General features: G+C 42.5%; 2 protein-coding genes across 3 annotated transcripts; both read left to right on the top strand.

Moving 5' to 3' along the window:
- Positions 1-841: 841 nt before the first annotated feature.
- stmn1b (stathmin 1b) lies at positions 842-3,186 on the top strand. Of its 2 annotated transcripts, none has more exons than XM_086310933.1 (5): positions 842-965; positions 2,012-2,055; positions 2,223-2,395; positions 2,501-2,692; positions 2,774-3,186. In XM_086310933.1, the coding sequence occupies exons 2-5, from the start codon at positions 2,040-2,042 to the stop codon at positions 2,831-2,833; spliced, it is 441 nt and encodes a 146-aa protein (XP_086167059.1). In that variant the 5' UTR covers positions 842-965; positions 2,012-2,039; the 3' UTR covers positions 2,834-3,186. The 2 variants fall into 2 exon arrangements, with proteins under 2 accessions (XP_086167059.1, XP_086167060.1); XM_086310934.1 differs by having other exon boundaries at positions 920-984.
- A 4,982-nt stretch (positions 3,187-8,168) lies between these two features.
- paqr7b (progestin and adipoQ receptor family member VII, b) lies at positions 8,169-12,385 on the top strand. The gene is made up of 2 exons (XM_086310935.1): positions 8,169-8,322; positions 11,112-12,385. Exon 2 carries the CDS (start codon positions 11,118-11,120, stop codon positions 12,174-12,176), a length of 1,059 nt encoding a protein of 352 aa, XP_086167061.1. The 5' UTR covers positions 8,169-8,322; positions 11,112-11,117; the 3' UTR covers positions 12,177-12,385.
- The last annotated feature ends 1,777 nt before the right edge of the window (positions 12,386-14,162 follow it).

Here is a 14,162-nt window from a genome sequence, read left to right on the forward strand (position 1 = left end):
GAGATTTTAAGATTATGCACGTATTATATAAATCCTAGGTAACTTCCTTCTTTATTTATCACATTCACAAGATTTTCAGATAACATGACCTCTGACCTTGAGGTCACTGACCTCTGAGATCTTTAGTAGATACACCTATGTTATCGGTTTGAAAATCTTACATTTCCTTGTTCTCGAGTTATTGCATTCAAAAACTTGGGTGTCCACCTCATCCATCCGAAAACCCAGCAATAGCCCCAATCAGCCTTTTACAGCTGTGGGGTAAAAAACAGTTTCAAAATATGAGAAAAGCTAACAGGAGTTTTTTTTGTTGTGTTTAAAAACCCACAGTGATTTATTGGCTTTAATATATCTTGTCATAGCATGCTGGTCTCCCTTACATAAGCTGCATTTATAAGTTAAAAGTATCAGTATTGGTATGGGCACTACTGGCCCTGTATTTACTTGGTAAAGGCTTGATACAAAGATCTGCAGTCACAACGCTATTTTCTATCAGTGAGATTTTTTTAGCCTAAAAAAGAGAAAATAACCTTAATATGAGTATGCCAATGAAACACTTTTTTTTAACTTATTACTGTTTTATTGTACCGTAAAACCCACACCACTTATTTAGCTGTACCCTTTGAGCTTACCGTTAGCTTTATTTAGACTCCTATTTACTTTGCTGCACATTTATCCTGACATATTCCGTTTATATAATCATTTAACTGACAGCTGTACAGCTTTAAGTTACCCACAGAGCCAGCTTTTCTGTGTCTGTTGTTTTTTTTTCACCGCTTCCTTTTCCTGGCGCGCGCGCTTGCAAATACTCGCTATGATTGGCGGACTCAGACCAATGAACGCAAACCTCACTGATGACGTATGGGGTCGGTGGGTTTTGTGCGCCAAGGTGCAGATGTTAGCAGTTTGAATAGAGGGAAGAATAAGGTGGTGGAGGTCTGCTTTTCAAGACGAAGCACTTGACGGTGAGGACAATGGTCTCATGTATGTGTTTAACCAGCCGTTCAGACCACTGCTGGCAGACTTTTAAGCGGGTTTTGAACATTTTTTTGAGTAGTTTGAGGTTCAGATTCACAGCACTGAAGTAGTTATTAATGGAGTTAATTGCTATGGCCGCTGTGCAGAAATTATGGATTTTTATTGCATTAAAGTAGATGAAAAATATAGATTTTTAAATTTCAAATGTTTTGACAAGTATAGTCGAGAAAATGTTCTGCTAACATGTATCCATACTTTCAGAGTAAATTAATTATTTTGCACTAACATTTTTTGTTGTTGTTGATGTTATTGTTATGATGCAACGTCTATCGGTCGTTACATTTTGCTAGCAAACCTAGGGGTTTCGTTTTCTTTCGTTTTTTATTTTTCCAGACAACTTTTCAAGTGCAGTTTTGTGTCTTTGTTTTCACTGCACCGTCTAATCAACGAGGTCTTGGCCCGCCCCCGCCTTTATGTAAGTTCCTGTAAAAGAAAAAAAAAAGGCAGCAGTCTCCACCTGTGGGCAGGCGGGGGTCTTATAGCATGGCTTATTCACACAGTTTTGTTCTGTGCTCTGTTGAGCTGAGAATACCTGGGGCATCATAGAGGTGCAGAACTTGTTTTGCTAGACAATTAAATTAAAGTCATGTTGTGACTGGTAAGTTAACGTATTATATAACGTTGTTTATAACTGAATATGCAGTTGGTGCCTGTTTTATAATTAGAGTTAATGAGAAAACTCATTTTATCCACATGCAAACCCACTTTTTAAAAAAGGAAATAAATCAATTCACACCAGCATAGTTGACAGATTTTAAGTTTACACCTGGGAGCCCACACTGATGATGATCCACTGTGTGTGTTTGTATTTTTCCAAAGACATTCATGACAGTGAAATGCCAAAACATGAGCTGCTACCATCAGCTCTATACATTGGGAAAGTACATGAAAAGTTCTGCATCCTTCAAAGTGTCATTGATGCTCTCCCAGTTGATACTAATTAATGTTTTTTTTTTTAAATATCTTCTTACAGTGGTATTAAAGGCAGCACTTCTGATAAAATGGCGAGTTCTGGAGGTAGGTATAAATTGTGTGCAATGGTTTGCTCTGTTCTAGCAGCTTTTACACTTTATTTGCTTTTAAATTTTACAGTGTGTTGCTGTGTGGAGCTGATATTTGAAGTTCAGTGTTACCCTGCAGCTCCATCTTTCTTCCTGGCAACTCTAGTATTTCCTGTTTTACAGATATCCAAGTGAAAGAGCTGAATAAGCGTGCATCGGGTCAAGCGTTTGAGGTCATCCTAAGCCCCTCGACCCCAGACGCTAAGGTGGATTTTCTGTTGTCCCCGTTGAAGAAAAAGGAAACCTCACTGGATGAGATTAAGAGGAAACTGGATGCTGCTGAAGAAAGACGCAGGGTATCTAGATTGACAGCTGGCTTTATAAGCAGACACAAGGAAAAAAGTGTAGCCCGTGTGTTTAGAATTCTATAAAGTGCAACAGTTGTTTTGTCTGTCTGTCAGAGCCACGAAGCTGAAGTGCTGAAACATCTCGCCGAGAAGCGAGAGCACGAGAAGGAGGTCATCCAGAAGGCCATTGAGGAAAGCTGCAACTTTAGCAAGCAGGCCCAGGAGAAACTGAATCAGAAGATGGAGGCGAACAAAGAGAACCGCACTGCCAGGTTGGCAGCCCTCAATGAGAAGTTTAAGGAGAAGGTAGGCTCTCAGTGGTGCACCAACATCAGCTTGTGTAACATTAAAAATAATAATGTTGTGTTTCTTCTTATTTTTTAACAGGACAAGAAGCTTGAAGAAGTGAGAAAGAACAAGGAGGCAATGAAAGAGCGAGAGAATTAATCCCCTTTCGATCTCTAACGCAGTTTTCACACCTCCAAAGATAAGCTGTATTTTCATGACTGACGTTTAAACGCAGTTTTGTGCTCTTTTTTTGTTCGGATTATGCTGTTCTGGTTAAGTTGGTTAGATTGAGTCAGGATGCAGTCTGGCTTTCTTGCTGTAGATTTCACTTTGGCAGCTGGTTATATTACCTTCTTTAAAGAAGCATTTGCTGGTAATAAATTGGTCCTTCTACTTCTTAATGTTAATACATCACATGCTGTTGTAAACTCTTGCTGGCAATGCTGGATGTTATTGTAGACTGTCCAGTACAGTCCCATTGTTACACCATTAAAGTTTTTATCCTTTTTCAACTTTCTGTACTGTGATGATTCATCTACTAATTATAATGAAGATGTTATAGCTTCATGCTGTATGGTTTCAGGACTCTTCTGACACCTGCTGACAGTTTTACATTTTAAGGGTTTTGCTCATTTTTGCTGTTTTGACCCTTCTGGCATATATGAATGGGAAAAAGTGGAGTGGAATCTCCCCAATTCAACTGGTTGCAAACTTAAGCTAACAGTGAGACTGCAAACTGATAGCAATGTTAGAGTCAAGAATTTTTATTTAAAAGGTCATGAACCAAATTCTGTAGTTGTGCAGGTATGATCACAGCTAAGACTTAAACAGTAATGTATCTTCTTGGTATTGCACAAGCTTCTGCTATACTAAGTTACCAGTAGCCTCTGTACTTGACTAGATATAGTGTATTGAATGAAAGACACTGTCTCACGCCACTGATATGGTATCACGGGTCAATAAAGCATTTCTAAATCCATCCATCCATCCATCCATTCGCTTCTCCTTTTGGGGGGCGCTGGAGCCTATCCCAGCTGTCATAGGGCGAGAGGCGGGGTACACCCTGGACAGGTCGCCAGTCTGTCGCAGGGCCAACACACAGGGACAGACAACCATTCGCACTCACATTCATTCGCACATTCACACCTAGTGGCAATTTGGATTATCAAATTAACCTATCCCCACAAGCTGCATGTCTTTGGACGGTGGGAGGAAGCCGGAGTACCCGGAGGGAACCCACACAAACACGGGGAGAACATGCAAACTCCACACAGAAAGACCCCGGCCTGATGGTGGAATTTAACTCAGGACCTTCTTGCTGTGCGGCAACAGTGCTAACCACCGTGCTGCCAGCAATTCTAAATACAAAAATAATTTGATACAAGACGTGAAAAGAATTATACTTTATATCAACAAGGCAATTTCCACATCAGCTACATGTTGTCTGGGAAAACATGACAAAACTTTGTCACTAGAAGTGCTTTTTAGCGCAGATGAAAGGATGTATTTTCTGCATGTGCTCATCTCTAACTTATGCAGATTGCTGCCAACAAAAATCTCATGATGAATTCGTTATGCACGCGATGCCCTTCTTTAGATGACTGGAAAATCTGGGGGAAAATACACTGAATTACACTTAGGTCCAGTGGATTTTAAATTAAACTATCAAACTGTGACTGAAGTGCATTGTACTCTGAGTCAAAGCTGCTGGAGAACACCCAATCCATTCTCTTAAAACCACCCAGGTGGAACAGTAGAAATAAACTCACTGAAAAAAACAGCCTAGAGCTCCCTGATACCTCAGCTTTTAGATCGGGGATTAACCACGTTTGTTGATATCAAATGCTGGATGGTGTTTTAAAATATTGCTCTATTTCTTTTTAATGATGTAATATCTGTAAATTACGTGAAACTCTCTGAATGAAACAAATAATTCTTTAAGTGGTCAAAATGCCAAAGAATAAAACTCGTGTATCCGAGCACCTTTACATATACTGTAATGCCATTTTAAATGCAGTGGCATAAACTGCACGGTGGAGTTAGAAAATGTCATAAAGTAGCATTCTTGTGCGGGAGATGAGCTCAGGGAGTGTCAAATGCTCTCTTAGCTGCTAGATCTGAAAAAAATTATGTGAAATTTTAGAGGCTTATATTTATTTAATGTTTTTTCTTATTTACGGCTGACTTTACATTTTCCTAAAGAACCTGTGGCTGTGGACTTTTTCAGGTTGATGTAAGGTAGCACCTGCTTGCCACATAATGTTCCGCTTTGTGTAAGGACATAAAGTTCTCGTCAGTTTTTATGGGTTTGTTTACCTTTGCTTCAACTTGCACAGAATTGCAGTCAGTGTGTAACCGGTTGCCAAGTGGCACTGGGTAAGTGCTGATTGTGTTCAGTGACCTGCTTGACATGTCTGATTATTGAAGTCTTAGAGTTTTAAGAGCTTCAAGTTTTGGTGTATAACATATTTTATTCCCTTAATTGGTATATTAGGATTTTTTTTTTCCTATTTTCCCCTATTTTTGTTTTCTTTTTGGAATCTTATTCACATTGTGAAATACAGTTCATTCTCTGTTTATTGCTTGGTTATTTACAGAATGTAATGAACATGAAATTAAAATTTCTTCTGTAGAATAAATTATAGTGTCTCTGTTAATAGTTTAATGATTGGCACTGGTCTAGCTTCATGGGTATTAGACTTGTGTGCTGTGTAAGGATTAACCTTTTTTCCCCAATTTACGTCAGCTCTTCATCTTCCAGTTTGTCCCATTAGAAGTCAACACATTTTTCTTTTCCTGTCCTTTTAATCTTTATGCATCACAGCAGCTACCTGTATTCTCCTTCACCACCTCCATCCTTTAGGGTCCCATCTTTTCATTATTGGCACCATTTCCAGTCCATTTAACATAGTAGCTGCTCTCACTACCATTGTGTAAACCTTTGTCTTCACTCTTGCTAGTATGCCCATCTGTGGTAAATCATTTCTGACACATGCACTCCACCGTACCTCTCACCTCTCGTTCACGCATCAGTCACTTGACCCCTCAACCGTTGCCACCTCAGCTAACCAATCCTCTCACCTGTCCTATCCACTGTCCTCTCTCTCATTCATGCACTGTCCTGACTTTCATGGGGTTTTTTTCCCCCAGAGGATATACTCTCCAGGATCTTCCTGACTTGCTCTGTACTCTTGAAGCAGATCACAATGTCATCTGCAAACAGCATAGACCACAGACGCTCTTGTGGGATCTTGTCTGCCAGCGTGTCCTTCAAGGAAAGGGCTGAACATCGACTCTGTGTGTAATCCATCCTCCAACTTGAACCTATCTGTCACTTCTACTGCAAACCTCACTACCATCTCTCTTCCCTCATCAATCACCCTCACATTTCTGTCTCTCTTAACTTCCTCATACAGCACCGCACTTCTACTTCTATGCAGTTCCTCATTATTTGTCTGCAAATAAAAAAAAGAAGCTTTCAGACCTCGTATTAAACATCACATCTGTGGTGTTTGTTTTGCTGCTCATTAATCATTAGATCTCTTCTTAACCTATCTTCCCCTAATATTTACCGTGACTTCATTGCTACATGGATTTATTTGCCTTTTGTTACTTTATCAGTAACATGCTTCTTCTCTGCTCACACACACATTGTGTCAAACATCCCTGATCAAACATCCCTCAAACCATCCCCCATGAAAATCCTCATACCTTTCATCCTCATGAACGTTCTGATCTACAATCTCCACACGATCCAACCTTTTCTTTCTCTCTCCTTCTTTGCTTCAGAGCACTGCTTTCAGTCTCTCGATCCTTTTTCTTTTCAGCATATTTTCATCCTAATCCTTCACAACCCTTATCTTTTACATATCCTATATGGCAGTCAGTGTAAGACCTTTTCTCCATCCTAAGCGTTCAACCATGGCTACAACTGTCATCTAACAGAAAGATATAAAATATCTTTTTCTAAAATATTTATAAGATATAAAAAGAAAAAGAACAGGACCAGACCAGAAGAAAAATCTTACCAAGCTAAAATCCAATAAACAGTATGAATGTTACTATTTTTGAGAACTACACCTGAAACAGTACCATCCATTTGACTATATGATAAACTCTTTTCCATTCAGATCACATTCTAAATTGCCCTATGAATCATCAATTAGCCTAATATCGCTAGCTGCATGTCTCTGAACTGTAAACAGAGGGAGAACATGCAATCTCCACACAGAGAGACCCCATCCAGATGGTGGAATTGAACTCAGGCCCTTCACCTGTGAGGCAACAGTGCTGAACGCTGCACCACCATGCTGCACTGTCTTACAGGTTTTCTTTGGAAGTTTAATACTCTGTGTGCACCATACGCTGCAAAAATGTTTATATAAGAGTGTTTGTGTTGGAGTCTTGCGTGCAGTTCTGTACAATCCCTCTTTGTCATGTGTTTGGAAAAACAGCTGAACTCATCAGCCTGGAACTATGTCCTATAGTGCACTGCTCCTACCCTGTCTGACCACACAGGGGACAAAAGCTGGCCTGACTTCAAGAATCGTTTCTCAGTATTTTCTGGATTTCTCTGGATTGCTGGACAGACTTTTTTTTTTTTTTTTTTTGCTACACAAAGATGTGTGTTCAGCTCATGTTCCCCCGAGCTGACATTAAGATACAGAGAGGATAAATACCCAAAAGACCAACACATTATTATTTCTGTTTTAGGCACGCCTCTTAAATCCGTCTGGGAATATAGACTGAGTAGGGTGGTTGGTTGCAGTTAAATGAAACTTTGTTAAAGAATGGAAAGACTATAGGCTGTAAACGTAATCTGACCACCACTAAGAAGCAGGGAAATTGCCTGTTTTGATAAGCAAATTAGACCCAGTGGAGTTGGCATTGTGTTATGAAAGGTATCTCTGAAGCTGAGACACTGAAGAAGCAGTGCCGTCCAGTTTTATGGGCTTCACGATATCGTGTTTTAGTGCTTTGTCACAGTACTCAGGAAGAACTGTGTGGCAACTGTGCAACTCATTTGCACAAGTGGTGACAGTGGCTCTCGTGTTTAAAACGATTGATTTGAAAAACTTTTAAATCTTTATCAGGGCTACTGAAAGATTCATCAGCCTGTTCCCACAGAGGGTAAACTACATGCAGGTGAGTGTGTAAACAAGAGGGGAAATGCAGCATTGCATTTGCATTTTGTGGTGCTGGAACAACGAAACGGTCATTAGACTGAGGAATAACTAAATATATTAAATTCTTCTTTTCTCTTATTAACATAAACTTCAAACTATTTTAGAACAGGTGTTAACACTTAGCTAACAGCGACTGGACGTATAAAGCTCTTATATATACATATGACAGTGGAAGATTTTCTGTGGGGGAGTGGGCTCGTTTGCCGGCGTTAGCTATCATTGGTCGAATGGATTTGCAGAAGAAGCCTTGTGTTTGCTGATTGGCTAGAACATCAGTCCGTTCACCAAGCGATGTCCGCCCTCCCAGCGATTGAGCCGTGAGAGCCGCCAGGCGCCGCTCCCGTCACGTTTCTCCGCTGCATGTTCACCGCCGTCAGATAATGTTATCCATGATCTCCACGGCTCTAACTCGTCCATCCTCTCCTGTATCTTCGGCTCTGGATTGATTCTCCCGTCGAACAGGTATGTGTATTTATTTTGCCATTAGCCTCAATCTATGAATTATCTAGAACGTTCGTTGCATCAGTGGAAGGATGCGCCTCGAACGCAAAGCCCTGTCATTTTCTATCATCGTGCAGCGGCATTTCTCGGGCTCATTCAGCACTAATGCCTAACTGCAGAGTTATGTGGCGTCCACGAGGAATCGAAGCGAGACGATGGTCGGTGGAGAGGTACATGCAAATTCATCCCGGCCACTGGGTGTCAAGTTTAAAGCAGACCGATGGTGATCAGGTGCAGGCTTGCTCGGGGGGAATTGGCTGCATCAGGCCCGTAAAGGCCCGCGTTTAATACCCACTAGCTCTCTCTCTCTCTCTCTCTCTCTCTCACACACACACACACACTAGCGCGCTTTTTCAGTATTTTCGAGAATTTTTCTTTCATCCATAAATATTTCAACGTGCATCGCAATTGTTGGAAGCGGAGGGTGTGGACGCCGGATGGGGTTATGTTACGTAATCCCCCCCTCATTCATCACTCCACGCCATCCCTCCTGATCGCCGGCCCTTGTTCATCCCACACAGAATGATCTCTGCAACGCTGCTGCCTCCGCTCTCTGCCTTTCCTAGTCCCTTCTCCACATGTTAATCAAAAGAAGTATTGATGAATTAAATGACCTTTTTTAGGGTCCCTTACGCACACGTGACTCAGCATTCTGAGCGTAGTTTACAAAATCTGATTTAATTGGCCCAACAGAACACAAAGAATGTCTTTACAGGAAGATTTATAGAAACTTTGTATTTTCCCACATCGTGCTCCAAACTGAGCTTTATTTGAAAAGGAGGAGCTAAACTACTGTGTGGTACTTTGGCTGCTTAGTAGGCACAGATCATGCCTACTACTAGCTAGTTATACTGTGATATCGGTGTCTTTTTGGATAACTGTGTAGCACACTGTAGGTAGATTACCGTCGTCAGTTTGCTTTACCCATTAGTACTTTCTATGTCAATAGCAACACTTTTTCAGCTGCAGGTCTTTTAGATCAAACCCCATTTTCAAACCCATCGTGCATTTTTTAAGTTAGCCGAGTAGCAAACATTCACTGTGTGTCAAGTGCTGCACTTTTTGGGAAGCAATTTCTCCCCATTTTCAATCAGTGCAGAATTTATGAGCTGAGGTGAGAGCTTTATTGTACCCGAGGTCCCGTGGTGTGCATCCACCCTTCAAAGTGATGCATTATGGTGAGTGGAGCGTAGAGGCTTCAGGACACTTTCAGACACACAAATCAGCTCATTAAATTTTGGATAAGTTACCTTTGGTCCCAGCAGCTGGCTTCACCTCTCTGAGCCTGGTTCTGCCTGAGGTTTCTTCCTGTTAAAAAGGAGTTTTTACTTCCCACTGTCACCTAGTGCTTGCTCGAAGAGGCCGTTTGAGTGCTGGGGTTTTCTCTGTATTGCTTTTGTCACGGTCCGGGGCAGCGGCCGTGTGGAGAGCAGAAGGAGGACTCAAAACGCAGCACTTATTCAGGTGTGAGGGTGATTTATTGATAATATCCAATATAAAGTGGGGATGGTAAAACAGAACTAAGGATGAACTAACTGGGAGAAACTACACAAAGAAATAGCAAACCTGAGCATGAAGGGAGAACAGCAGGGAGAGCACGCAGGGGATTACACCAGGTATGAACACAGACGACGCGACAAGGAGCAGAGGAAATCACACACTATAAATACACAAAGAGACACTGGGAAATCACACACAGGTGGGGGAAACAGCTGGACCTGATTAACCTGACGAGACAGGGGAACACTAACACCAGGGACCAACAGAGGGAGCACAAACCCAGAACCCAGTGTCTAAAATCCCAAACACAAACCATCCCAAAACAGCCATGAATAATAATGAAAGTAATAACAATAAAGAACATAAACATAAAGTCACTGAGTCATGGTCGCAGGACCATGACAGCTTTAGAGTCTTAACCTTACAATATAAAGTACCTTGAGGCATCTGCTTTTATTATAAATACAATTTAATTTAATTTCAGACGGGAAACACTTAAAGCTGCGCTGAGCCATAATGTTTAGTTACCAACAGTGGATCAGAAAGGCTGTGGGGGAGCTTAAACTGTTTCTCTCTGCAGACAATAACAACTAGTTGGTCATCTTTATTGGAGCCGTTTAAACTACCGATTTATAGATCACTGCTGTTTATATCTAGACTCTTATCAACCCCACTTTTAGCCAGAGGAAGCCGTGTTATTTTTAGCAGAAAGCTTTTCAAGATAAAACCCACTGCACACCACCAGCAGGGCCTCCAACAGAAGAAACACAGTTGCATAATTAGCTGCCAAGAAGTCGGAAATGTTCTGACGTTTGACATGTGACAGATGTAATATTAAGTCAAGTTGTCACATAGTTTCACTGCCCCCCGGTGGCCAACAAATTCATTAGATTAAATTAATTAATTTAGTTTATAATTTTTCATTTAATTTCATGTTGCATCTGATGGCTTTTACATTCAGTCAATCTGCTGATTGTTTTTAAATAATAAAAGCAGTGAACAATGAAAAAGATGTCAAGTCCTCCAGTGCCCACGGTGAACTGTGTGACGATTAAACCCCCCCACCCAAAATGACCTAAAATCATAACCTGTGCTGTTTTTGGGTGTCATTCTGCTCAGTGATCCAATGACCGCTGCTCAGATTTGCTTTGTGATATCAGTAGTATTGCAGTTTATAAATGTGTTCATACATGTTGACACAAGTGTGGCTCAAAGGCAGGTATTGACTAACCCTCCTCTTTGGTCTACAGTTCGCCATGGCAACGGTGGTGATGGAACAGATCGGTCGCCTGTTTATCAACGTGCAGCAGCTGCGGCAGATCCCTCAGCTGCTCGAGTCGGCCTTTCCAACCCTGCCTTGCACTGTAAAGCTGTCCGACGTTCCGTGGGTGTTCCGCGAGCGCCACATCCACACGGGGTACAGACAGCCGGACCTGAGCTGGCGGTACTACTTTCTCACCCTCTTCCAAAGGCACAACGAGACCCTCAACGTGTGGACCCATCTGCTGGCTGCCCTCATCATCTTGGTGAAGTGGCAGGAGATCTCGGAGACGGTGGACTTCTTGCGAGATCCTCACGCTCAGCCCCTCTTCATCGTGCTCCTGGCAGCTTTCACCTACCTCTCATTCAGTGCTCTCGCTCATCTCCTCTCTGCCAAGTCGGAGCTCTCCTACTACACCTTCTACTTCCTCGACTACGTGGGGGTTGCCGTTTACCAGTACGGGAGCGCTCTGGCACACTACTACTACGCTATAGAGAAAGAGTTGCACACTACTGTGCAAGGGATCTTTTTGCCCGCTGCGGCATTCCTGGCTTGGCTCACGTGCTTCGGCTGCTGCTATGGCAAATATGCCAGTCCCGAGCTGCCCAAGCTGGTCCTCAAGCTCTTTCAAGTGGTGCCCTCAGCCTTGGCTTACTGCTTAGACATCAGCCCCGTAGTCCATCGCATTTACAGGTGCTACCAGGAGGGCTGCTCCGACCCGATGGTGACGTACCACTTCTACCACGTGCTCTTTTTCTTAATCAGCGCCTATTTCTTCTGCTGCCCTCACCCAGAGAGCTTGTTCCCTGGGAAGTGTGACTTCATCGGGCAGGGCCACCAGATCTTTCACGTGTTTGTGGTGGTTTGCACCCTGGTGCAGATTGAAGCGCTGCGAACAGACTTCACAGTGCGCCGCCCCTTGTACGAGCGTCTTCACGGGGATCTCGCGCACGACGCCGTGGCGCTCTTCATCTTCACTGCCTGCTGCAGCGCCCTCACCGCGTTTTACGTGCGCCAGCGCGTGCGGGCCTCTCTCCACGAGAAGGAAGAGTGAGAGTTTAGACTATTTAAAAAAAACAAAACAAACAAGTCAAACAAAGTCTCATTTATTTTACTCTATAGTGACTGTTCTAAAATAACTTAAATGTTTTTGTCAAGGAAAGTTATCAGCTCGTGATAGTGACTTCTGATTATTTCTTCTCTGTGTTCTGCCAAACAACAGTGAACTAAATATTGACTGAGGCGGTGTTGTTGTGACTTAAAGGGGGGGGGGGAAAGGGGGCTCCTGCAGCTCATCTGTAGCAATGCGGACCCTGCAACAAACCCTTACATCCTAACTTCTCTTTATTTATTTATCTTTTCTAGACGGTCTGAAGGAATGTTTTACTTTACGAAAGAAAAAAAGTCTTTGTGCACAGATTAGCAAAAAAATTGAGAGGCTAGTTTCTTCAGTTGCCTTCTTAATTGTATTTGGAAAAAATCTGACTGTCTTAATCAAATTGTAGCATTTGAATTTAGTATTTATAGTCCCTCAGACTAACTTTTAGCTCCTGTTAAGTTTTACACTGGTGCTTTTCTCAATGTCCTGATATTCTTTTGTGTTTCTTTGGGTTTTGGTTAGGTTTGGATATCAAAGCAGGGATTATTTTTCCATTTCCCAAGGCGCTAACACTAGGCCACGCTAATGTTTCAACACAGTCCACAAAGATGGAAACCCAATTTGAAAACCAAATATTTTACCTCCTTATGAAAAGCAGACCCTTTTCCTTGGATTCGATGACACTCTGTTGAAAAGGAGGCTGGCACTCTACACTGGTTAAAAGATGAGCGGAAGATTACTGATGTCTCCTTGTTGTTGTGACAATGTTAATCTTTCTCTATTTTCTTTAATTCAAAGGGCTGGAACTTCAGCTTTTGCCTTTTCACGTCCTGTGATGTCAGTGCTTTGCGTGAATCATTTTCATTGTTGGTCGATTCGAGTCGTGGAAAAAGGAAAAAGCTGCGTCTGACCTGCTTTTAGTATGGTTTTTTTTTTTGTATGATGAATATGTATGTGCCTCTACGCATGTCTTTTGGTATATACCGTGGATAATAAGTGTGTGAATGTCTATGAAAGCTTAGCCTTGCACTTCTTTCTTACCCTGTAAATAGCTGTATTTCTCTTGAAATTTTCTTTGCATCCCATTTTCTCCCCACCTGATGGCATTCGGAGGTGAATGCACAATATTTTTCTGTGGATGTCACGGGCTGCGATGGCAGACCGTAGAGTGACAGTGAAAGCAGGGCCCAAACGCGAGACTCTAAGTGAAGGACAGTGGATTTATTTACAGGAGGTGAAAAACACACAACTATATACAAAATCCCAGCACTGTGGTCCCGTGGTGATTCTCCCTGAATCCCACACAGTGCAGATGTCCGTGAGAAGTGAAAGGTGGCGACTCCAAAAAACTCCAATTCCCACACCGTGACTTTAGAGGCGTACTCCGCTCCCGATTCCTGGTAACACAAAAGGCAGAGGGTTAGCAGGGGATCTGTTTCCGCGGAGGTTACGTAAAAGCTCACGGCAGTACTGACGAGTTCTGACTCAAGGATCCAGCGTCGGCCTCAGCTCAGCTGCAGTCCTAAATGCCGTTCCTAGACGAGCGTAATCTGCTGCAGCTGGCAGAGGACGACGAGCGGCAGGTGCGGCCGTCTCTCGAGTAGACCACTTCCGGGTTCGCAGTCTCCTCAGCGAACCCACACCTCCGGAAGCTCACACAGAGACACATGGAGAGATGGCGAGCAAACCAATACAACACACGGAAAACATAAACATAAACATACACTGAAAATGCCTGAGCCCTGGGTCCCTAGACCCAGGCCATGACAGTGGAATACAGCACATTACTCTTTTGCTGCTTCCTTTCAGAGCGTGTTTTGTGTCCTCCTGCCCATCAGACTGTAATGGGTATGAATATTGTAATTTCATACTGCCTCACTCTGAAGAGTCCTCTGGTTTATCTCTTTGGTTAATGGCAGTTCTTATAAAAATATCTCACAA

The sequence above is a fragment of the Aulonocara sp. 'chitande type north' Nkhata Bay genome, linkage group LG11 (assembly GCF_057382095.1).
Source record: "Aulonocara sp. 'chitande type north' Nkhata Bay isolate Kocher_YH1m ecotype deep benthic linkage group LG11, A_spYH_male_GT1.1, whole genome shotgun sequence".
NCBI classification, from domain to species: domain Eukaryota; kingdom Metazoa; phylum Chordata; class Actinopteri; order Cichliformes; family Cichlidae; genus Aulonocara; species Aulonocara sp. 'chitande type north' Nkhata Bay.

Excerpts from the sequence above, each read along its gene's own strand:
- stmn1b (XM_086310933.1), top strand. Across the intron at positions 2,396-2,500 it reads CTGCTGAAGAAAGACGCAGG|AGCCACGAAGCTGAAGTGCT; the intron begins GTATCTAGATTG and ends TCTGTCTGTCAG. Across the intron at positions 2,693-2,773 it reads ATGAGAAGTTTAAGGAGAAG|GACAAGAAGCTTGAAGAAGT; the intron begins GTAGGCTCTCAG and ends ATTTTTTAACAG.
- paqr7b (XM_086310935.1), top strand. The coding sequence starts at position 11,118 with ATGGCAACGGTGGTGATGGAACAGATCGGTCGCCTGTTTATCAACGTG.